At 39.5% G+C, this 19,796-nt stretch overlaps 1 protein-coding gene across 8 annotated transcripts in view; it reads right to left on the reverse strand.

The window, feature by feature from the left end:
* Positions 1-19,796, reverse strand: part of Ric8b (RIC8 guanine nucleotide exchange factor B) — a 104,524-nt gene that overhangs the window by 59,185 nt on the left and 25,543 nt on the right. For all 8 annotated transcript variants that reach the window (XR_002477209.2, XR_002477208.2, XR_009589964.1 and 5 more), the window contains exons 3-4: positions 12,363-12,971; positions 2,127-2,221 (exon numbers count right to left, since the gene is read on the reverse strand). Coding sequence is in view for 4 of the 8 variants with exons in the window: in XM_021658559.2 (XP_021514234.1) it covers positions 2,127-2,221; positions 12,363-12,971 (704 nt within the window). In the remaining 4 variants the exon portion in view is untranslated. The remainder of the gene's footprint in view (positions 1-2,126; positions 2,222-12,362; positions 12,972-19,796) is intronic.

The raw sequence follows: 19,796 nt of genomic DNA on the forward strand, positions 1-19,796 counted from the left end.
TGTGGTGAAGGAAAATATTCCCACATTTTTGGAGTGTCTCACAGCACACAGCCCATGGGGACTGGACACTTCATGCCTGCACCCTTACCTCTGGAGTGTGGCTGGAGTGTTGTACCATGCCATCCACCAATCAAGAAGAAAACATTTGAAGGGCTACAAGGTAGACAGTACATAAAAATAATCTGTCTATAAACTCAGCATGACATAAAGTATACTATTCCACATAATTAAAATAATATACATTTGACTAAAAAATAATAGCTAAGGATTAGGGTGTATGTGTAATTTATTCTATGATTGTGCTTTTGTAAAGTTTTATTTAAGTTATATCTGGAAAATTTTACGTGCCCAGGAGGTAACTTTAAAAAAGCTCATGTTCTTTTTTAAAGATTTATTTATTATGTATACAATGTTTTGCCTGTATGTATGCCTGCATGCCAGAAGAGGGTACCATATCTCATAATAGATGATGGTGAGCCACCCTGTAGTTACTGGGAATTGAACTCAGAACTTCTGGAAGATCAGCCAGTGCTCTTAACCTCCGAGCCATTTCTCCAGCCCTCATGTTAATTTCTTTATAAAGCAGAGTTGATGATTTGTAGCTCTGTATTATTTAACACGCCATTTCTTTTGTTTGTTTGGTTTTAGTTTTGTTTTCTTGGAGACAGGGCTTCTCTGTATAGCATCTCTGGTTATCTTGGAACTCACTTTGTAGACCAGGCTAGAGCCAAACTCACAGAGAGCCACTGCATCTGTCTCCCAAGTTGTAGAATTAAAGGTATGAGCCACCACAGGCAGCCACCATTTATATTCTGACAGAATACAATACTAGCAGTCTTATAAAGAAGTCTTTTTTTTTTCTTTTTTTTCAGAGCGGAAGACTGAACTCAGGGCTTTGTGCTTGCTGGGCAAGTGCTCTACCACTGAGCTAAATCCCCAACCTCTATAATGAAGTCATATGTTTCATTATTACAAACCTAATCTACAGCAAGTAAGAGAACTGGAAACTGTATTAACTCTTATTCAGCTGCTCTCAGAGAATGGTAATTTGTATTTTGAAGTGCGGAGAATTAAGCTCATGCAAAGTAGACAAACACTGTACTGAGCTGCCCACTCCAAGCCCCAGAGAATTATGAACTCTAACAAGATTCCATTAATATCTCTAACAGTCAAGTTACATAACTGATCTTTATTTTATATGTATCTATAACTTTACTTGTATATGTGACAGAGATGTGTGTGCACTGTTTTGTGTGTGAGTGTGTATTTGTGTATGTGACAGCGGTATGTACACTGTTTTGTGTGTGAATGTGGCTGCTTACATGCGGAGGTCAGAAGACAACCTTAGGTCAACTTGGTCCTTGCCTTCCACCTTATTCTGATACGGGGCTTGTTTCCTGCTGCACAGATCAGGCTAGCTTCTGTCTCCCTCCCATTTCCCCAAAACATTACTGGGATTTATAAACAGTTGTTATTTCAGCGTTGGTTATACGTTCTGGGGATTCAAACTCCAATCCTCATGTCTTTATGGCAAGCACTTTTACCCACTGAGCCACCTTCTTCAACCTGACCTAATATATTTTAATAGAAGACACTGTGACTCTATTCTTATTTTGTTTTTTTTTTCTATTTAAATTATTACTGTATGGCATATACTTTTTGTTAAATATTCTTAAAATAATGAAATATTAGTCAAATTTAGTAATAAAAAGGAGACCTCAGTTTTCTTATCTTTTGGAAAAAACAAAACAGCTACCTCAAAAGGCTGGTGCAATGATTGAAAAAAAGTAACGTTTTCTTTTAAACAGCTGAGGGCATCTGATATTTGGTAGCGACCACTCTACCACTAGCAACCTTCCCAGTCCAGGAGTTAATCTCCAAGTGATCAATAACTGTGATGCTAACATTCTGGGTTTTATTGTTGAAGACAACAAATGCCAAAGTCTTATGCTTGAGTTCAACATAGTAAAGTCAAAGAGAACAGTATACAGATTTCTCACAGAGGCATGGTTCTGCTTACCTGATTTCACTTTCTTGTGTTCATAACTGACCATCAAAAATAGATACACAGAGATAACAGAATGGACAGTGTGCTTTGCTGAGATGCGAACGTAACAGTTACCCACCTGTGCAGTTCTTCTGTTTTGTCTTCAGTTGGACCTACGATTAGTAAACAATGGCGAAGGACAGCTGCCATGACACGGAACTGATGAGAATCACTCTGTGGTAAATGAAAGGAGGAGAGGAAGAGTTGGAGGTTGAAAGCTGTAACAAAAGAGTCAGGTGCACTGATACACCCCTTGCTCCCTGAACAGTCCTTTGCCATATGAGAAGATGGCAAGACACTCCGAAATTTCTAAAGCAAGAAGCAAATCATTGCCATTTCACATGAATTAATAACCATAACCACCAGCAAAAATGGCTGATGCCAGTAGGTGTTGACCTAGCTACCTTGTTTTATCATTTGGGAAACTCAATTCCACTTAAGGACTTTTCATTTCCAGACAGTCTGGATTCTTTTATTCCTTGTAGATACTGTGCCAGTTTACTAATCTAACAAAAGTTCAGATAAACGTAAGCTATACTGAGTTCTTTTATAACTAGTTGCCCATTTTTAATGAAACTGTTTCATCTCGTAGCTTTCAAAAGTAATGAGTACAACAACTTGATTTTTTTTTTTTTTTGGTTTTGGGATATAGGATCTGGCTATGTAGCCTAGACTGGTCTTGAACTTATAAACCTTTTACCTCTGCCTACCAAGTATTGAGCTTACAATAGGTATATACCACCATGGATGACCACCATTTTAATTTTCATCCATCTTTTTAATCTCTCGGGTCTCCCATGACTATCGAAAATGATTAGAATTGTACTTATTGGGGGCAGTAAATACTTCCCCAATACTCATTCACTGGCAGTGAATTAAAGACATGGAGCTAGAGAGAAAGAAATTAACAATGAGAAGTAAGTCAAGTTCTGAATAACCATTTGTTTTACCTCTGCTACCTCTATATCTATAATGAGATCTTGGGCCATTACAATTTCTTTTTCTGTGTGTGCATGTGTGTGTTGTTATGTACATGCATATGTGACGTGTATGTGCACAGGCCAGTGATTGATGTCAGTTATCTTTCTTTGTTGCGCTCTATTTTATTTACTGAGGCAGGGTCTCTCCTGTATCTCTCTAACTCACCTATTTGGCTGGTCTGATGAGCCAACTTGCTTTGGAGAGCCTGTTTCACCATGGGAGTATGAAGACTGAAGTATGATGCCATACCTGGCTCTATCATGGTGCTAGAGCAGAAATCTGGTCCTCACACCTGCACAGCATGAACTTTATCCACTGAGCCATCTCCCTTGCATAATCACACTGCATTTAGCCACCTGCATCAAGGTCCTCTCTCTCTAACACAAAAGAGGATACATCAATGAAGGGATAATTATGATAGCCCATATACTACAGGAAATCTGAGTTACTTCAAAAGCAGTAATTTTTAAAAGTTCTTAGTATATCAAGTCCACCTAAAGTGAAACATGTATGCATTTATCATATATAAACACATTCATAATTCATACTCTTTAAAGACACCTCTCACAGACTCTAACAAACTATAGGATACACTTTCACTACTCATAATATGGCTGAACATAATTTAAATGTAATACGTTGTGTTGTTTGGCTACACAATCACTACTCAAATGTTAATAATTCATGTACTTTAAAAATGAAATTCAGAGGAAGATGGATGGATCTGGAAATGATTTTAAGTGAGGTAAACCAGACTAGAAAAACAGACAGAGACAGGTGGATATCTCAGTTTGAGACCAACCTGGTCTACAGAGCGAGTTCTAGGCCAGCCAGGGAACACATCACAAATGGATTTGAGAAAGATAAAGGCTTCAGTCATGTAATGGGGCACGCTTGCACTTGGAGTCAAGCAAGAGCCTAGGCTATAACCTCACATCAATCACACGCCTCTGAGTGTTAGTTCCCTCTCACACATTTCCACAAACATGAGGTTCTGTGTGGATTAAACAGAATGGTTTGCACAATACCACTTTAAAACTGTGAATAAAATATGAAAGCGAGGGAAGGGAAGAGGAAGGAAGGGAATGAAGTATGACTGTAGTGCTGCAGAAAGGCATGATAAAGAAACAGCTGTGAGTGTGAAGGGAAGAGCAAAGGTCTGAGGAAGGAGGGCTGGTGGAACCAAGGGAGCTAGAACCAAAGAGCAAGAATAGAGGTTGTCACGTTCACCACCCAGCCCCAGTATCTGGGGGGAACTCTTTTGTATGAATATATTCTTACTTGTCCTAAAGTACATGAAGCACATAAAACTTATGTCAAACTAAACTATTACTTAACCCTGGTAAGACTGTCTCTTGCTTGGTTTCAAGTTGGGATAGTACCCTTGTTGCCTGTGCCACGGAGCCACATCTCCAGGTCTTGCTTTTTTGTGACAGGGTCTCATTATGTAAACCAGGCTGTCCTTGAACTCACATCCCTGCATTGCTCCTGCTCACTACTAGGGATTATGGGTGTGTACTAGCATGCTCCGTTGTGCTTCCTTTTAAAGCAGACAGTCCTATATTCTGGAGGTAACAAACTTTGCTCATAATGATAATGACAAGCCTCTTACAAAACTATCTATATTGGTCTTTCCCCAATCTGCAATCGCAAATACTACTTTCCACACCATTCCCTTCTTTTCATACCCCTGATTCCCAAATTGTACTTTCTGTCTGAAATGCGCCCTTTACCTGTACCTAAGTCTCTGTATGTTTCTGTTCAGCAATGTTGAACCTGGGCTGTCTGCCCCTACTGCCTGTTATTTCCTTTTCTACCTCTAGGAAGCTTTTTATTTTTTTATTTTTTAATTTTTGGGGGGCTACCTGACTGATATCATTGTGTCGTGTTAGTTTTTTTTGTGTGTGTGAAATCTCTATTTGTAATTTCACATATTTAATTAAACTTTATTTCCTTCACTAATTATCTTCATAAAGACAGAAGGTATGTGTTAAGGTGAATAAATTCTAATCCAAATGTCAAGTATAATATACAGAGAGAAAACTGCTTAAACTGTAAATGTATAGCTAAATAACTTTTCACAAAATGAGCAACTATGATAAGCAACACGAAAATCATGTAATACCAGCATGGAGAGCTCCAGAACTTCCTGATCCCACAGATGACATTCTCCCAAGCCCTAACTTCCACTATCACAGTGAGTTTTGTTGGCACTGAACTTTGTATAACTAGGATCAAAAAACACAGACTCCAGTTCTCTCTAGTCCTGAGACTGATCACGTTGTATGTAGTTGCAATGGTTCTTTTGGTACTTGACAGCTCACTTGTCACTGGTCTGCAACACCATGAAAAAACTTGGGGCCTTCACCACAGATAAGAAAACACTAGGTACCGTGCGAGAGGATTACCGGGGCTGGACAGATGGCTCAGTGTATGTGAGCTCCATGGTTGGTTAGAGACTCTGCCTCAAACAACTAAAGTGGAAAGTAATTGAGGAAAACAGCTAACATCAACCTCTGGCCTCCACACACATGCACACATGCAATCCCCCACCCCATATATCATATACATGCTGCTTTTTGGTTTTTTTCAAAAAAGCATTGCTATCATATGAGTGTACTGAATACATTACATCACAATGTACTTATCTTTCCTCCTCTCAATGGGCACTTTGACTATTTCCTGTTTGGGGCATTCTTCACTGTTGCCATAATCATACTTGTTACATGTTATCTGGCATGTACAGGGTTCATACCCAGGAGAGGGAATGCTGCATCATGGAATACGGAAGATTTTTTAAAATAAACGGTACTAGTTCAAGTGGACATGAAATGGATTTGAATCTTTACTTTATATCACAGACAAAAAAATTAACCAGAGGTAGAAAAGAAACCTAAATATACAGTTGGCTGTGTGCAGGTAGATTTATTGTATACTTTATCCTCCTCTTTTAGTCTATATATCAACAAGTATTTGTTAGAGGCATGCTATCACTAACCACTTTTATTCAGAAAAGAGTGGGGCTCAACAGGTAAAAATGCTTGTCATGCAAGTCTGATGACCTAGGTTCCAACCCTGAACTAAGGTAGATGGAGTCCCCAATCTACAAAGTTATCCTCTAATCTCTGTATGTGCATGGTAGAAATGTGTGCAACACCCCCACCATATATAAACACACACACACAAATACAATGATAAATTTTAAAAATAAAATTTACAGCTGGGTGTCATAAAACACACCTTTAAGCCCAGCATTTGGGAGGCAGAGGCAGGAGGATCTCTGTGTGTTGGAGGCCAGCCTGGTCTACACAGTGAATTCTAGGCCAGCTAGGGCTACAGAATGAGACCCAGTCTCAAAACATAAAATAGAATAAAATAAAATAAAATAAGTGTGGGGGCTTAAGTGATGGCTCAGTGGCTCAGATTACTCACTGCTCTTCTAGAGAACCTGGGCTCAGTTACCAGCACTCACATCGGGTCATTTCCAACCTCCTGGAATTCCAGTCCAGATTAGATGCTCTCTGATCTCTGTGAGAGCCTGCATGCATTACATAGGCACACACATGTATGTATGTATTTTTGAAAACCTTTAGGAAAAAAATGCTAGAATGGGCACTATTTCCTACTATTGGTGTAGGAATTTAATTTGTGTGTGTGTGAATTTAATTTCAGCTCAATCTGCAGTGTCCTCACCTGTCCAGTGGAGCTAAGGTCATATCTTACCTCTCTTGGTAAAACAGAGAATAAAAACTTCTCTTGGTAAAACACTAGATAAATATGATACGTACAAGTCTTATTTTCTGGTTTCACAACTCAGATTTTCTGTCTTTTAGGACATTTGTATTTTCATCTCTCCTCTGAAATGACATTACATCCCAAAGGAAGAGAAGGAGGAAAGTCCCCGAGAACAAAAGATGAGAAGAGTGAGACAAGTAGGCTGGGGTGGTAACAGGGTCAAAGTGAGATTAAAAAAGGAGGAAGCAGATCTCTTTACACAGTTCTCACTTCTTAATTAGATTCAATATTTACTACTATTTTCCTCTCTCGTGCAAATTGTGAAAGATGCCACTTTATTTGCAAAAATATTTTTCTTGTGTATTTTCATCCAAAGGTTGACCTAGCTAACCTATGCCTGAGAAAGGACAAGGACCTGGAAAACATGGCTACGCAATGTTAAAGTGGTTCTTTATTGTCAAGTATATAGACTATAGAAAAAAAATAGTAAACATTATAAGAGTATGTTATAGTTTAAAATGTCCTTCCCAAACTGAAACTTGATTTTGGTAGTGGCAATGGTGGTAGGACTAATGAACAGGTAAATACTGGCACCAGAGGACCTCTCTAGGCTCCATTATGTCTATACGCTTTTTTTTTCCATTTGGATTTTCAAGGCAGGATTTCTCTGTGTAGGCCCGGAACTCACTCTGGAGACCAGGCTGGCCTCAAACTCAGAAATCCAATCTGCTTCTGCCTCCCAAGTGCTGTGATTAAAGGCGCATGCTGCCACCACCTGACCTTCTACATGCTCTTTTATGTAGACTTTTACTATATGTGGCATTTCTACCACATATGATATAGTATGGGGGATCTCTCCAGATGTGACTTCTTCATTTGGGACTCCCCAGACTCTAGAAATGTGGTGTAAAGCGCTATTATTTTATAAATTACCAACTTCTGCTGTTACAAAGCAGCAGACACAGGGTAAGACACAACTGTGCGCTTATTTCCCTGTGCCTGTATGCGTTTCCTTATTAGACTGTTAGCACCTTGAGGGCAGGTTGCTTCACCTCAAATCTGGGCCTCATTTAGAACCTAGGCTCAAAGAAGGATTTGTTGAAATGATTCAACAACTAATTGCTGCATAGCCTAGAGTTTTGTTTGTTTGGTTGGTTTTTTTTTTTTTTTTTTTGGCTTGTTTTTATTTTTTTAAATATCCTATCCTTTTCCACATTTCCATCAAAATCTCTAGAATAAGCCTTGTGTTCCTATGTGGTGTTCTCAGTGAATGTTTCTGGTGCTTCCTGTAAGGTGCACAGCATCTTCTGAGCACTGGGTGATCGTCTTCTCTGTCTGCACTGGCTTTCTGTCTCTAGTGTCTACTGGCTCTGTGCTTTCTTGCTGCACCAGTACCCAGGCACACAGGGAGGGGATGGGAACCATGTCAAGAGTCTCTGGAAAACACAAATTGCTCCATCAATAGAGATACTGGTGAAAATAAAATAGGAAAAGACAAGATTATTTTAAAACTACCTTTCTACAGTTAATGTTATGCTCTGCTGGAGAAACCATTTCACCTTTTCAAATATACTATCTTTAAGAAAGAGAGAGGCAGGTAGAGGGATAGAAGACAGAAGGAGAGACTTCGGAGAGGAAGGGAGAAGGAGAGAGGACAGCTAAATTCACATGTGGAAATGAGACCAGCTTTAAGAAAAAGAACCTTCAAATTAATCTGCTATGATGCGTTTATAGGCAGCAGGAATTTAACACTGCAGCAGGAACAACTGGTACTAATTTGTTAACCCTCAAAAGACACTCAGTCATTAATTTGTGCTTTTGGTGAAATGTAAATGAAAGGAGTCATAAAAATACTTGCTAAAGCTGGGCATGGTAGCACACACCTGTAATCCCAGCACTCCGGGAGGCAGAAGCAGGCAGATCACTGTAAGCCTGTACACCCTGGTCTACAAATCGGAGTCTAGGAGAGCCAAGGCTACACAGAGAAATCCTGTCTCACGCAACCAACCAATCAATCAACCAACCAACCAACCAACCAACCAACCAACCAACCAACCAACCAAAATCCCTGTTAAAACAGTTAAAACCAAACCCCGATGCTTTGTTTTTCTTTAACTCTTTATTTTCTCTAGCTGTTAGGCTATAACTACAGGCATAAACATCCTAAAGTCAGATGCCTTGGGTTTGAGGGTGTGGATGCAGATTCAGGCAAGATATATCTTAAAAAACCCGTAAACTTTTGAAAGCCTCTGGCCCATCAATTTCGGATATGCAGACTACACAAGAAAAATCATGTCTATAATACAGCTTGTTACAGGCTGATAAACATGAGGAATTCTATTTTCATATTTATATGCATCAGTATTATTTACACTCACAAGTGATTTTTACCCTACAAGTATTCTTCCATAAGGCTCTTTATCTCTAAAATTTCTCAGTGGGAAAGTAGTATCAGAAATTTGTCTTGGTTGCAGAACCATCTTTTTTTCTCCAAAAAATCTTAGTTACAATACAAATCTAAAGAGTCAACAGCAATAGCAAGAATCAAAGGTTCACTCTTTTTAAAATTTCTCTTTCCAGTGTAGAAATGAGGAGCCTAGAGACTCACCCCCAGAGGCTGCTCCTAGGGAGCTTTCTGCCAGAAGGAATATATCTTAAAACCTTTATTCTTAAAATGATTTATCTTGGCTAGCCGGAGCCTCCAATCTGGAGCTCACAAATGCTAAGGAGGCATTCTTGAGTCACACTCTTAGCCCTGAAGACTGTTCCTCAAGAACAGCGTGGGGAGAGCTGAGGATTATAAAACGATTGCAGCTTGTAAAGATGATTCTTTCTGGTCACATTAGCAATGAAGGCTGACTGGAAAGTGCAAGCAGCGCTTGTCTGCTTGTCTTCTGAGTGGTGAGTTTAAACGTAATTTGTATTTTTTTTTTTTTTTTGGCCCATATGTGGCATTTTCCTATACTGCCTGAGTCTGCACTTTTTTCCTAAGAAGAAAAATAATATTTATTTTAAAAGTGGATTCTCAGTAATTTTTCATATTGCTTTATTTTGGTTGGTATTTAAAGCATTAACCATTCTCCTGCAAATGTCCTCAGTATGACAAAAACCTGACACACTGAATTCCAGGGAAGTGGACTCTTCCCTCCTGAGCTTCTCTGTAATGGATGAGAAATCTGTAGGCTGAGTTGTGAGTGCCTCCAGAAAAAGGTACTCTATGCTTTGGTTTCTGTGTCTTGTAAATAATGTTTAATTCTAGCTAACTTCTGCCTCTGCCTTCTCCAGATGGCTAATTCTCAGCCTTCAGATCGCAGGAAGGACGTCCAGGAATGTCTCCACATTGTTACTTTCCTCTCCTAGCACTAAGCACAATTCAATTACACACCAATTTGCTAATTTACTGCCCGTTTCTACCTACAAAACTAAAGTTTCATGAAGGCAAAGACAATGATTAGTATTTGCCAGTGAGCTCCCCAATGCCTGCGACAATGTCTAGTAACTGTTTATAAACATCTGTTGAGCAACTGTTGAACACAGAGACCCATGAAGACATTCTTTTATAAATAGGTTGTCAAAGATCCCATTTTCAGTGCTGTTTATATTTCTGCAAGCTTCAGTATTGGCCCAGTGTCACAATCATAACACATACTTTATAAAAGCAGCATAAAACTGCCCTGTGGCTTACACAGACAAACCTATTCTAGGACCACTGGCCTGTTCTGGGGAGAGCCTATGTCTTGGAGTACAAGCATTCTGGAACACTGGATGAGGCTTTGCTACTTCAATATTTTCTGGAGCTCCCCACTCCCACTATCACTCAGCTGAAGCACACTATGTGAAGCTCATTCAGTGTCCTAACCCTTAGCATGTGCCTCCCACACATACACTGTTAGCAGCCACTGAGGTTGACGCCATCTTGTTACCCATTCAAACACTGTAGTAGAGCAAGACAAGGCAACCATCTCAGAGACGCTTTTACAACTAAATGGAGATCTTAAAAACACCAAAACAAATAGTGTGAGAAAAATAACCACAGAAAAGTACCAAACAAGCAGAGACCTAACATTTTAAATATTCCAAATATTTGGTTTTAAAGCACAAATGGAGCATGTGGGCTTTCTACATCTTTTCCTGCCAAGTCTCAGTAGAAGCTGACTACACTGCAGTCATCTGAGACAGCTGTTAGCACTGATCTTCAAATATTTGCTTTCACAATACAGACCTATTTGCACTTTACAACTCAGATGCCTGTATACGCTCACTATAGCTGTGCTGAGACAAACCAGTAAGCTGCTGGCAAAAACATGGGTGAGAATTACTTCAAATGGACAGGGCAAGTGATGCCCCTTGTGGGTTTCCTCAAGCTGAATTTCATGTTTAACACACTGTTCTTATAGAAACTCAGATATAAACTATCAACTCTGCCTTCCTTGGGGTTGCTAGAAGGTCCAAGCCACAAAGAATGATCTTAGTCAAGAAGCTGAGTGGTTTAAAACAATGCTTCCTACTTCCTGGTGTACTCAGCCTGTTTTCTAGGACTGATGGAAACATAAACATCTAGCTGTGGTTTTAGGCTGTTAGGGCTCCACAGCACTACAAAGAAACCCTGGGAGACTGTAATGCAATACATTTAATAGTTTTCACTCTTAACAGGTATCAGCTTTGGCTCGTCAACTGATTAGGTTTATTCTAACTTTTTTTTTTTTGTTGTTAAATATGTTATTTATTATATATACAATGTTCTATCTGCATGTACACCTGCACGTCAGAAGAAGACACCAGATTAGACAAATGGGTATAAGCCACCATGCGGGTGCTGGGAATTGAACCCATGACCTCTGGAAGAGCAGCCAGTGCTCTTAACCTCTGAGCCATCTCTCCAGCCCTATTCTAACTTTTAAGATGGTAGTCAATACAAGAATCTATCATTAACCTACTGTTTCTCCAACTTGTCACTTGAACCTTGTTCTTAAAGGCACTCAGAAAGGACATGGTTGTAACTCAGAAGGGTCTACCTAGCATCATACAAAACAGTATGTTTTATCCTATTCTTATTTTTTCTTTTATGCATATAGGTGTTTTGCCTGTATGTATATCTGCACCATAGGCATGCCTGTTATCCATGAAGGCCAGAAGAGAGCATCAAATCCCCTGGAACAAAAGTTACAGGTGGTTGTGAGTCACCATGTGTATGCTGGGACTAAAACCCAGGTGCTCTGGAAGGGCAGCCAATGCTGTTAACTGCTATCTCTCCAGCCCTTGAAAGAATTTAGCTTAGAAAATACCTTAAAGTTTAGAAAACAGTCTAATGAGGAAACTAGAAATATTTTTCATTTCCTAAGCATTCTTCTTTTTTGTTTTGTTTTGTTTGGCTTTGCTTTGCTTTCTAAGACAGGGTTTCTCTGTATAACAGAGCCCTGGCTGTCCTGAAACTCACTTTGTACACCAGGCTGATCACAAACTCACATACCAGCCTGCCTCTACCTCCTGAGTGCAGGGATCAAAGAAAAACATGTGCCATCACTCCCAGCTAGCACTCCTCTCTTGTGTGGAAGAACAATTAACTCCAAGCAGATGTGTGTGTTCTTCCCATCCTCACCTCTTTATGCACCTTCCAGCTGTCGACCGTCACATTGAACAAAGCTTTGAGGGCTTCAATGGCACAGTCTGTCTCCTGAGGTGAGAGAGGAGGTCCATTATGGTCTATGGCCGATTCATACTCATCGGTCCACTTGATGCTAAAGGCACTTTCCAAGATCTGGGTTAGCAGCGGTAGTCCCTGGAGCTCATAGCGCAATTGTGACCTGATGTCAGTGTGCAAAAGTGACAAGAGGAAGAGCAAGCGCAAGTCAAAGCACTTTATGTCATTGATAAATTTTCGGTCCTTGCATTTTCTCAGGAGGTTACAGAGCTTTGCAGCTAGGTTCAGTTCCAGGCTGAGCTGCTGTGCCATCTGACTGTTGAACACGATGTTACACAGACATTTCAATGATTCCACAATAACTGGGAACTCTGACACCTTCTCCAAAGAATCATCCGACTCGTGGAGTTTGGCTAGTCTCAGCAGTATTTGCATATTTTCTTTAGTTGTTACAGGAACTAAAATCTTTTTGTCTCTGGATAGAATGCGGAGTACTTCCAGGCAGGACACTTGACATGTTGTTGGGACGTCCTTTACAAGGACTTTAAATATGCCTTCACAGAGTTTCTGAAAAACAAGAGCAAGTATGCAAGAAAATCATTCATTATTTGGTGCAAACGATATTAAATACAATGTTTTCTACCAATGCAGGCTCAAGAGCTGGTTCTAAGAGAGCTTTATTTTTTCTATAAATCATAAAACCATCTCGACTAGAAGCCAGCTTCCTTCACTTCTACAGATATGGAAATGGCCAGGCAGAGAGGGCGAGTACCTTATGCTGGGCAGTAGATGCGGGGCACTTAAGAGCAGGGTCACCACATTTGGGTCCACTGTGTTTTCTCTTAAAACCATGTATTTTATCTTAAATCACTAAAATAAAATATCTTTGATAGCTTTAATCTTAACAGGGCTTTAAAAAGCATAGTACTGGGATAAAGGGGAATCAGGGCAAATCATTGCTGTTCCTTCCCAAGAGGGGGAGCTAAAGATGGGGAACTAGTCCATAGCTATGTAGGGGTGCCCACAAAGGCAAGAGGATGCTGGCTCCCTTGGAGCTGGTGTTACAGGCAATTGTGAGCCAAACAATGTGGGTGCTAACCAAACCTACATCTTCTGGAAGAGCAGCAAACATCTGACAGCTGAGTTCTCTCTTTAGCCCTTATCTTGTGTTTCAGCACCATTAGTATTATTGCCAAATTTAGTAACAGTGCCTCAAAATTCAATGTCAGCTTCCTTCTTAAACTGCAGGTCTGCCTCTCTCAAATTTAATTTCATATATAGATCAAGCAAGTGTTATCCTTCTATTATTAAGACATTTCTGTACTTCATTATTTTTCAAAACCAACATATAAAGCCAGTAAGACTTTTAAAGTAAAGTTTCTGTTAGCCTTTCCTTAGACTTTAACTCTTCTAAAAGAAGCCGCCGGAGTCAAACACGATTCTGCAAAACTCCCGGGTTCATATGCCACTTCCCAATACAGCCTAGTTATATGTCTAATGAAACTGTTAACACATCTAATGAAAATATTAGTTTTAAATGTAAACATGTTCTCTAAATAAAGGTATGAAGGTGCTTTATTTAACAAGTTAAAGAAAAATTTCATAACCATGTCAATTCTATCCCTGTCACACCAGATAGCAAGGCTTTCTTTCACTGTTAAAGCAGTATTTTAAATGGCTATTGTCTAGGGCTAGAGGTAAGTATGGTAGTTATTAAAATTATATAAGGCAGGGAATTTCCCCCATTTCAGATCTATCAAATTTAAAACAAACACATATATTGTGTATACTATTTCTCCTGTGGTGCTATCCTGGGGACAGCCAAATAGTCTGTACCACCACACTTTTTTTTTTTTTCCAAGAAAGAAATGGTCTATCTTCCTGCATAAAAAACCTTGAATACAGGACTTGAAAGGCAGTTCAGCCAATACCACAAGCAGACCTACAGAGTAAACTAACCCGGGCCCATGGGAACTCACAGAAACTGAACCACTAACCAAAGAGCATGCTTGGGCTGGACCTAGGACCCCTACACATGTAGCAGATGTGCAGCTTGGTTTTTATGTGGTCCCCTAACAACTGAAGTGAGATCTGTCTCTTACTCTGTTGCCGGCCTTTCGACCCCTTTCCTATAGCCAGGCTACCTTCTGGTCTCAGCAGGAGAGGATGCACTTAGCCCTGCTGTGACTTAATGTGCCAGAATGGGCTGGTACTCATGGGGCATCCCCTTCTCTGAGAAGAAGAGGAGGGAGGGTGGGCAGAGGTTATATGAGGGTAAGGCTGGGAAAAAAGGAAGAAGGGGGATGAAATCAGGCTGTAAAGTAAGTGAATAAATAAATAAATAAATAAATAAACGAAAGCAAGAAGAAGAACAAGCGGGAGGAGGAAGAAAAAAAAGAGCACTGGTTGCTCTTCTAACCCCCATCCCTTGCTTTGATTTGAAGGCTCAAAACCATCTATAACTCCAGTTTCTAGGGAATACAACGCACTCTTCTGGGCTCCATGAGCATTGCATATTGCATGCAAAACACCCATGCACATAACAATAAAAAGAATAAAAGGTAACTGTAGAATTAAATATAAAATATAACATGTAAATATGGTATAGTACACAGATAACTTTATTTACTAAGCCAAAACAACAGCAACAACAAAATTTATATTGTCCCTTTCTTCAGACACAAGAGGGAAGACAGCATGAGAATGAGTCAGAATAACCAAGGATGGGGACACAAAAGTTTACATAGTCTCTTTCTTCAGACACAGGATGGGGAAACTGAAACCTATGAAGAAAGTGCAAGAGGTCAGAGACACCTACAGAGTTTACACCTTAAACCTAAAAGTTTACCACAAATCACCCAGCAACCAAACATGAGAGTTTGAGTTTCCTAGCAGTTGTCAATCCTAGCTTCTCCAGAGCATGCTATTTCTTATGACTGGCATTCCTCATGTAATGGCTGGTAGATAGCTTTTTATTGTCTCAGGTTTTAGATGTCTACTTACTTTCTGAAAAATACAAGTACTTAAGACAATGTAGGATTGAAGAGGTGGTTCAGTGGTGCAAGTGCCTGTCATGCAAGTGTGAGGAGCAGAACTTGGAGCCATAGGATCCATGTACATATTGGGTGGGAGAGGCAGCCTGCCTGGAATGCCAAGGAATGGGAGGCAGAAACAGGATCTCTGGACCAACCCAGTTATCTGAATTAGTTGTACTGGTAAGCTCTGGATTCAAATGAAGACACCCTGCATCAGTAAATAAGCTGAAGGGTGACACCTGACATCAATCTTAGGTGCACACATGAGTATCCATATATGTGCACACACACTCACACATGCGTGCACACCACAAACAAAAAGCAAGCAAGTAGTTGTAATAGATATTTTACTAAGCACAGTAATTTCTTCTCAAAGAATTTTAGAAGAAAACCACACTTGGGTCAGTCAGAACAACTGAGTATTTATGTTTAAACCAAGCAAAAGGCTGAAGAGGCAGCCTTCTCTACAACTCTACTGACTGCATGTACTACTTCTGTATTTAAAGGCCCTTGTCTGTCTTCCTTTCACTCTTCCTTACCAGTATTTATCAATCTGTATTGGTATTGGAGATGGCACATAAGTGCCCTACCACTGAGCCAAAGATGAATACTCTATAAATCGACTCTCCTCCTTTCCCCCCTTTTAGGTTTTTTTTTGAGATAGGGTGTCTCTGTGTAGTGCTTGCCCACCTGGAGCTTGCTCTGTAAACCAGGCTGCCCTCGAACTCAGTGATCCGCCTGCCTCTGCCTCTTGAGTGCTGCGATCAAAGGTGTACGCTACCACCACCAGGCCGCTTTTACTCTTAAAACATACTCTATGCCTACAAAGTCAAAGTATAAGACTCAATAACAAAAACTTAAGAGTAAGATCCTAGTAGTTCTCCACAGTTGCCAGAAAAAAATTAAGCAATGTGCACCAGAACTGAAAGATCAGAGCAGACTGTAATGATGGTTCTCAAACCTCAGCATGCCTCATACTCAAAAACTGTTATACCTCACCTCCAGTTTCTGACTCAACAGCTCCAGGGGGAGGCTGGCACCTTTACCAAGGGTCCTGAGAAGCACTGAATACAGTCGGCACAGACTGACACGTCTTAGATGTTAGGACGTTAACTAAGGTTCACTGTTAGAGGTATGCAGAAATGTACACACGTGGAGCAGAGAAGAGTAAGCAGAATTAAGGCCACTGGCACAAATGCATTAACTTCCTTGGTGTCCTGGGCTGATGTGTAAGCATAGCAGGGAAACAAATGTGTATCACTGTCTGATGACAAGCCCTTCCTTAAATGTTAGAAACCATGCATGAGGGAGGCACATTACTTGTTTAAGGTTGACACTGGACTTGAAACTTGTTCAACTTACTAAGGACGCTATAACCAAAACAGAATGGTGAAACTGAGAACTAGAGTTGGTATTTAACTTGATTGATTCAAGTCTTGCCTCTTCTACTTATTCCTGGTATGACCGTGTTAAATTATTTTCTTCTTTAGACATTGCACTTATCTTTTTATTTTCCTTCTAAGTGCAGGTTTTTATTTCTTTTTCAAAGTTTTCATTATAATATTTAATACTTAAATATTAATAAACATTTCTTATTACCATAAACTGTGCATGAACATTAGTTTAACTTGTCCTTTGATCATTCAACATAGGTAAGGTCATTTAATTAAATATTTCCTTATATTAAAAACTTAAATTTCCTTTTTTTTTTTTTTTCATTTTTTGAACAGAAGACCAACTGCACAGGCTCTAAGATCAACAATCAATAAAGGGGACCTCATGAAACTGAAAAGCTCCTGTAAAGCAAAGGACACTGTTATCAAAACAAAACGACTACCTACAGATTGGGAAAGGATCTTTACCAACCCTATATCTGATAGAGGGCTATTATCCAGAATATATAAAGAACTTAAGAAGTTAAACAGCAACAAATCAAGTGACCCAATTAAAAAAATGGGGTACAGAGCTAAACAGAGAATTCTCAATAGAGGGAACACTGAATGGCAGAAAAACACTTAAAGAAATGCTCAACATCCTTAGTCATCAGGGAAATGCAAATCAAAACGACCCTGAGATTTCACCTTATACCCATCAGAATGGCTAAGATCAAAAACTCAAGTGACAACACATGCTGGAGAGGATGTGGAGAAAGGTAAACCCTCCTCCATTGCTTTAAACTTGTACAACCACTTTGGAAATCAATCTGGCGTTTTCTCAGACAAATAGAAATAATGCTACCTCAAGATCCGGCTACACCATTTCTAGGCATATAACCAAAAAAATGCTCAAGTATACAACAAGGTCATTTGCTCAACCATGTTCATAGCACTTATCTTCAATATCAGACATATATACCACTTAGGACAAAGCCTGGCATATAATGAATATTTAGTACATGTATCAACTATACATAATTGGGAGACCAAAAAAAAAAAATCCTAAAGTCTTTAATTTGGCATAAGACCCTCTGACCTGTCTTTACATTAAAAAAAAACAAAACAAAACAAAACAAAACAAAAAAACATTTATTTGTGTATATGTGCATGCACATAGGCAGAAGTCATAGGAAAACTTTGGGAGTTAGTTCTTTCCTTCCAACATGTGAACATGTGAGTTCTGCGGAACAAACACCTCTACCTATACAGCAATCTGCTGCTGGCCTAACCAGTCTTTTGAGTTTTCTCTCATACTATTTTAAGCTCTTTTGTTCTCTGACCCTCTCTCCCCTCTATGAACGTCACTCCTCCTCTGACTATAGTTCCCATTTGTATAATGAAAATAATATCATGGGCCTCTCATAAGAGATGCCATGAAACAATCCTTCATGGCTACTTTCATTCTTTTATTTCCATTTAACTGTTAACAGAGGATGGAGAGCATAAGGTACATCCACAAAACTAACTCACTGACATTCCTAACCTTCAAACCTTGGTGTCTTATCTACATCATTTTCACAATTCTTTCTAAGAAGGAAAGAAGGCAGCAGAGACATCTGTTCTTGTGAAAAAAGGCTTTCACACAAGGAAACTTCCAGAATGGCTTAGGTTACTTAAATGCCTATGTTGTTTAAAATATAAACTTAAAAAAAGAAGCTTTTTTTTTTTTTAAAGGACAAGAAATTAAGTAAGATGTGGATTAGGAGGAACTGGAGAAAGGGCTGTGATCAGAATACACAATGCATGCGTAAAATCCCACAGCTTTAATAGAGCAACATCCACAGCTATGCCATGTTCTCTATGCCACGACCTTGCCCTTAGTCAAGCTGCCTGACCTTTAATAACATGCGTATTATTTTAATAAACAAAATTATAATCATGTACACCTAATTTTGTTTCCTGAAATTAAAAAAAAAAAAACAAACCTGATTTCCCACAGCTGCTATAGGGTCCTTATATAAACATGATTTTAAAAAAATGTTTTCATTTTATATGCGTGAGTGTCTTGCCACATGTATATATATGTACCACATTCATGCTTGGTCCCTTAGGGGACAGAAAAGGGCATTAGATGCCCTGGAAATAGAGTTGAAGAGAATGATAAATCATCCATGTGGGTACCAGGAACTTAACGCAGGTCCTCTAGAAGAGTAATGAGCACTCTTGACCACTGAGCCATTTATTTCTTCATAAATACAACTTTAAATGGACACATTGAATGTAATTCCTGTTATCACTGCAGTTTTAGCATGAAATGCAGCTGAGTCCAGAAAAATCAATGGATTCAGCTTTACAAAGTACAGTTCCCAATTTTATTTTTTGTTTATGTGCTTTGCAGTTTATTAAAAACCTTTATATGTGCCATTCAATTTAATAAATGCTTAACGAATACATTTTTTTAGTGATTGATTATAAAATGGAATGAGCTAATGGAGAGACAAAGCTATAATATATAAATGCAGGTCTACTGGGAACAGTGAGGGAGGGAGAAGGGGAGTGCATGCTGGGGGAAGGAAAGGGCTACTATGCTACTGTTTTTGAATCAAGACTGTTAAAAGCTTTAACATTAATCAGATTTTAAACTGTCTCCCAAGCTAATTTGTCTCTTTCTGGAAACTTTTAAGCTCAGGCGATCACTGGAATCCACAGGTCAGGCTCCAGGTAAGTACTGCCAATCAACAGCCTGTTTCCCAGCCTACCTATTCCTCAGGGTGGAATTCCTCCCCTGGTTTTAGGACTCCCCTCCCCCAACCACCAAGACCATGGGCCTAAAAGCTAAACTCCTTACTTTACCTTCTTTCCCTAACATATACATGTTCCAGCGTCGAGAGCTGCATCGAGAACTCAGGTGCTCCAGACTAAACCTCACAAACTGCATTAGCTAGACCTGCAGTTTCCTAGCCACAGATGGCCTCACAGAT

Source organism: Meriones unguiculatus, chromosome 2, assembly GCF_030254825.1.
Source record: "Meriones unguiculatus strain TT.TT164.6M chromosome 2, Bangor_MerUng_6.1, whole genome shotgun sequence".
NCBI classification, from domain to species: Eukaryota; Metazoa; Chordata; class Mammalia; order Rodentia; family Muridae; genus Meriones; species Meriones unguiculatus.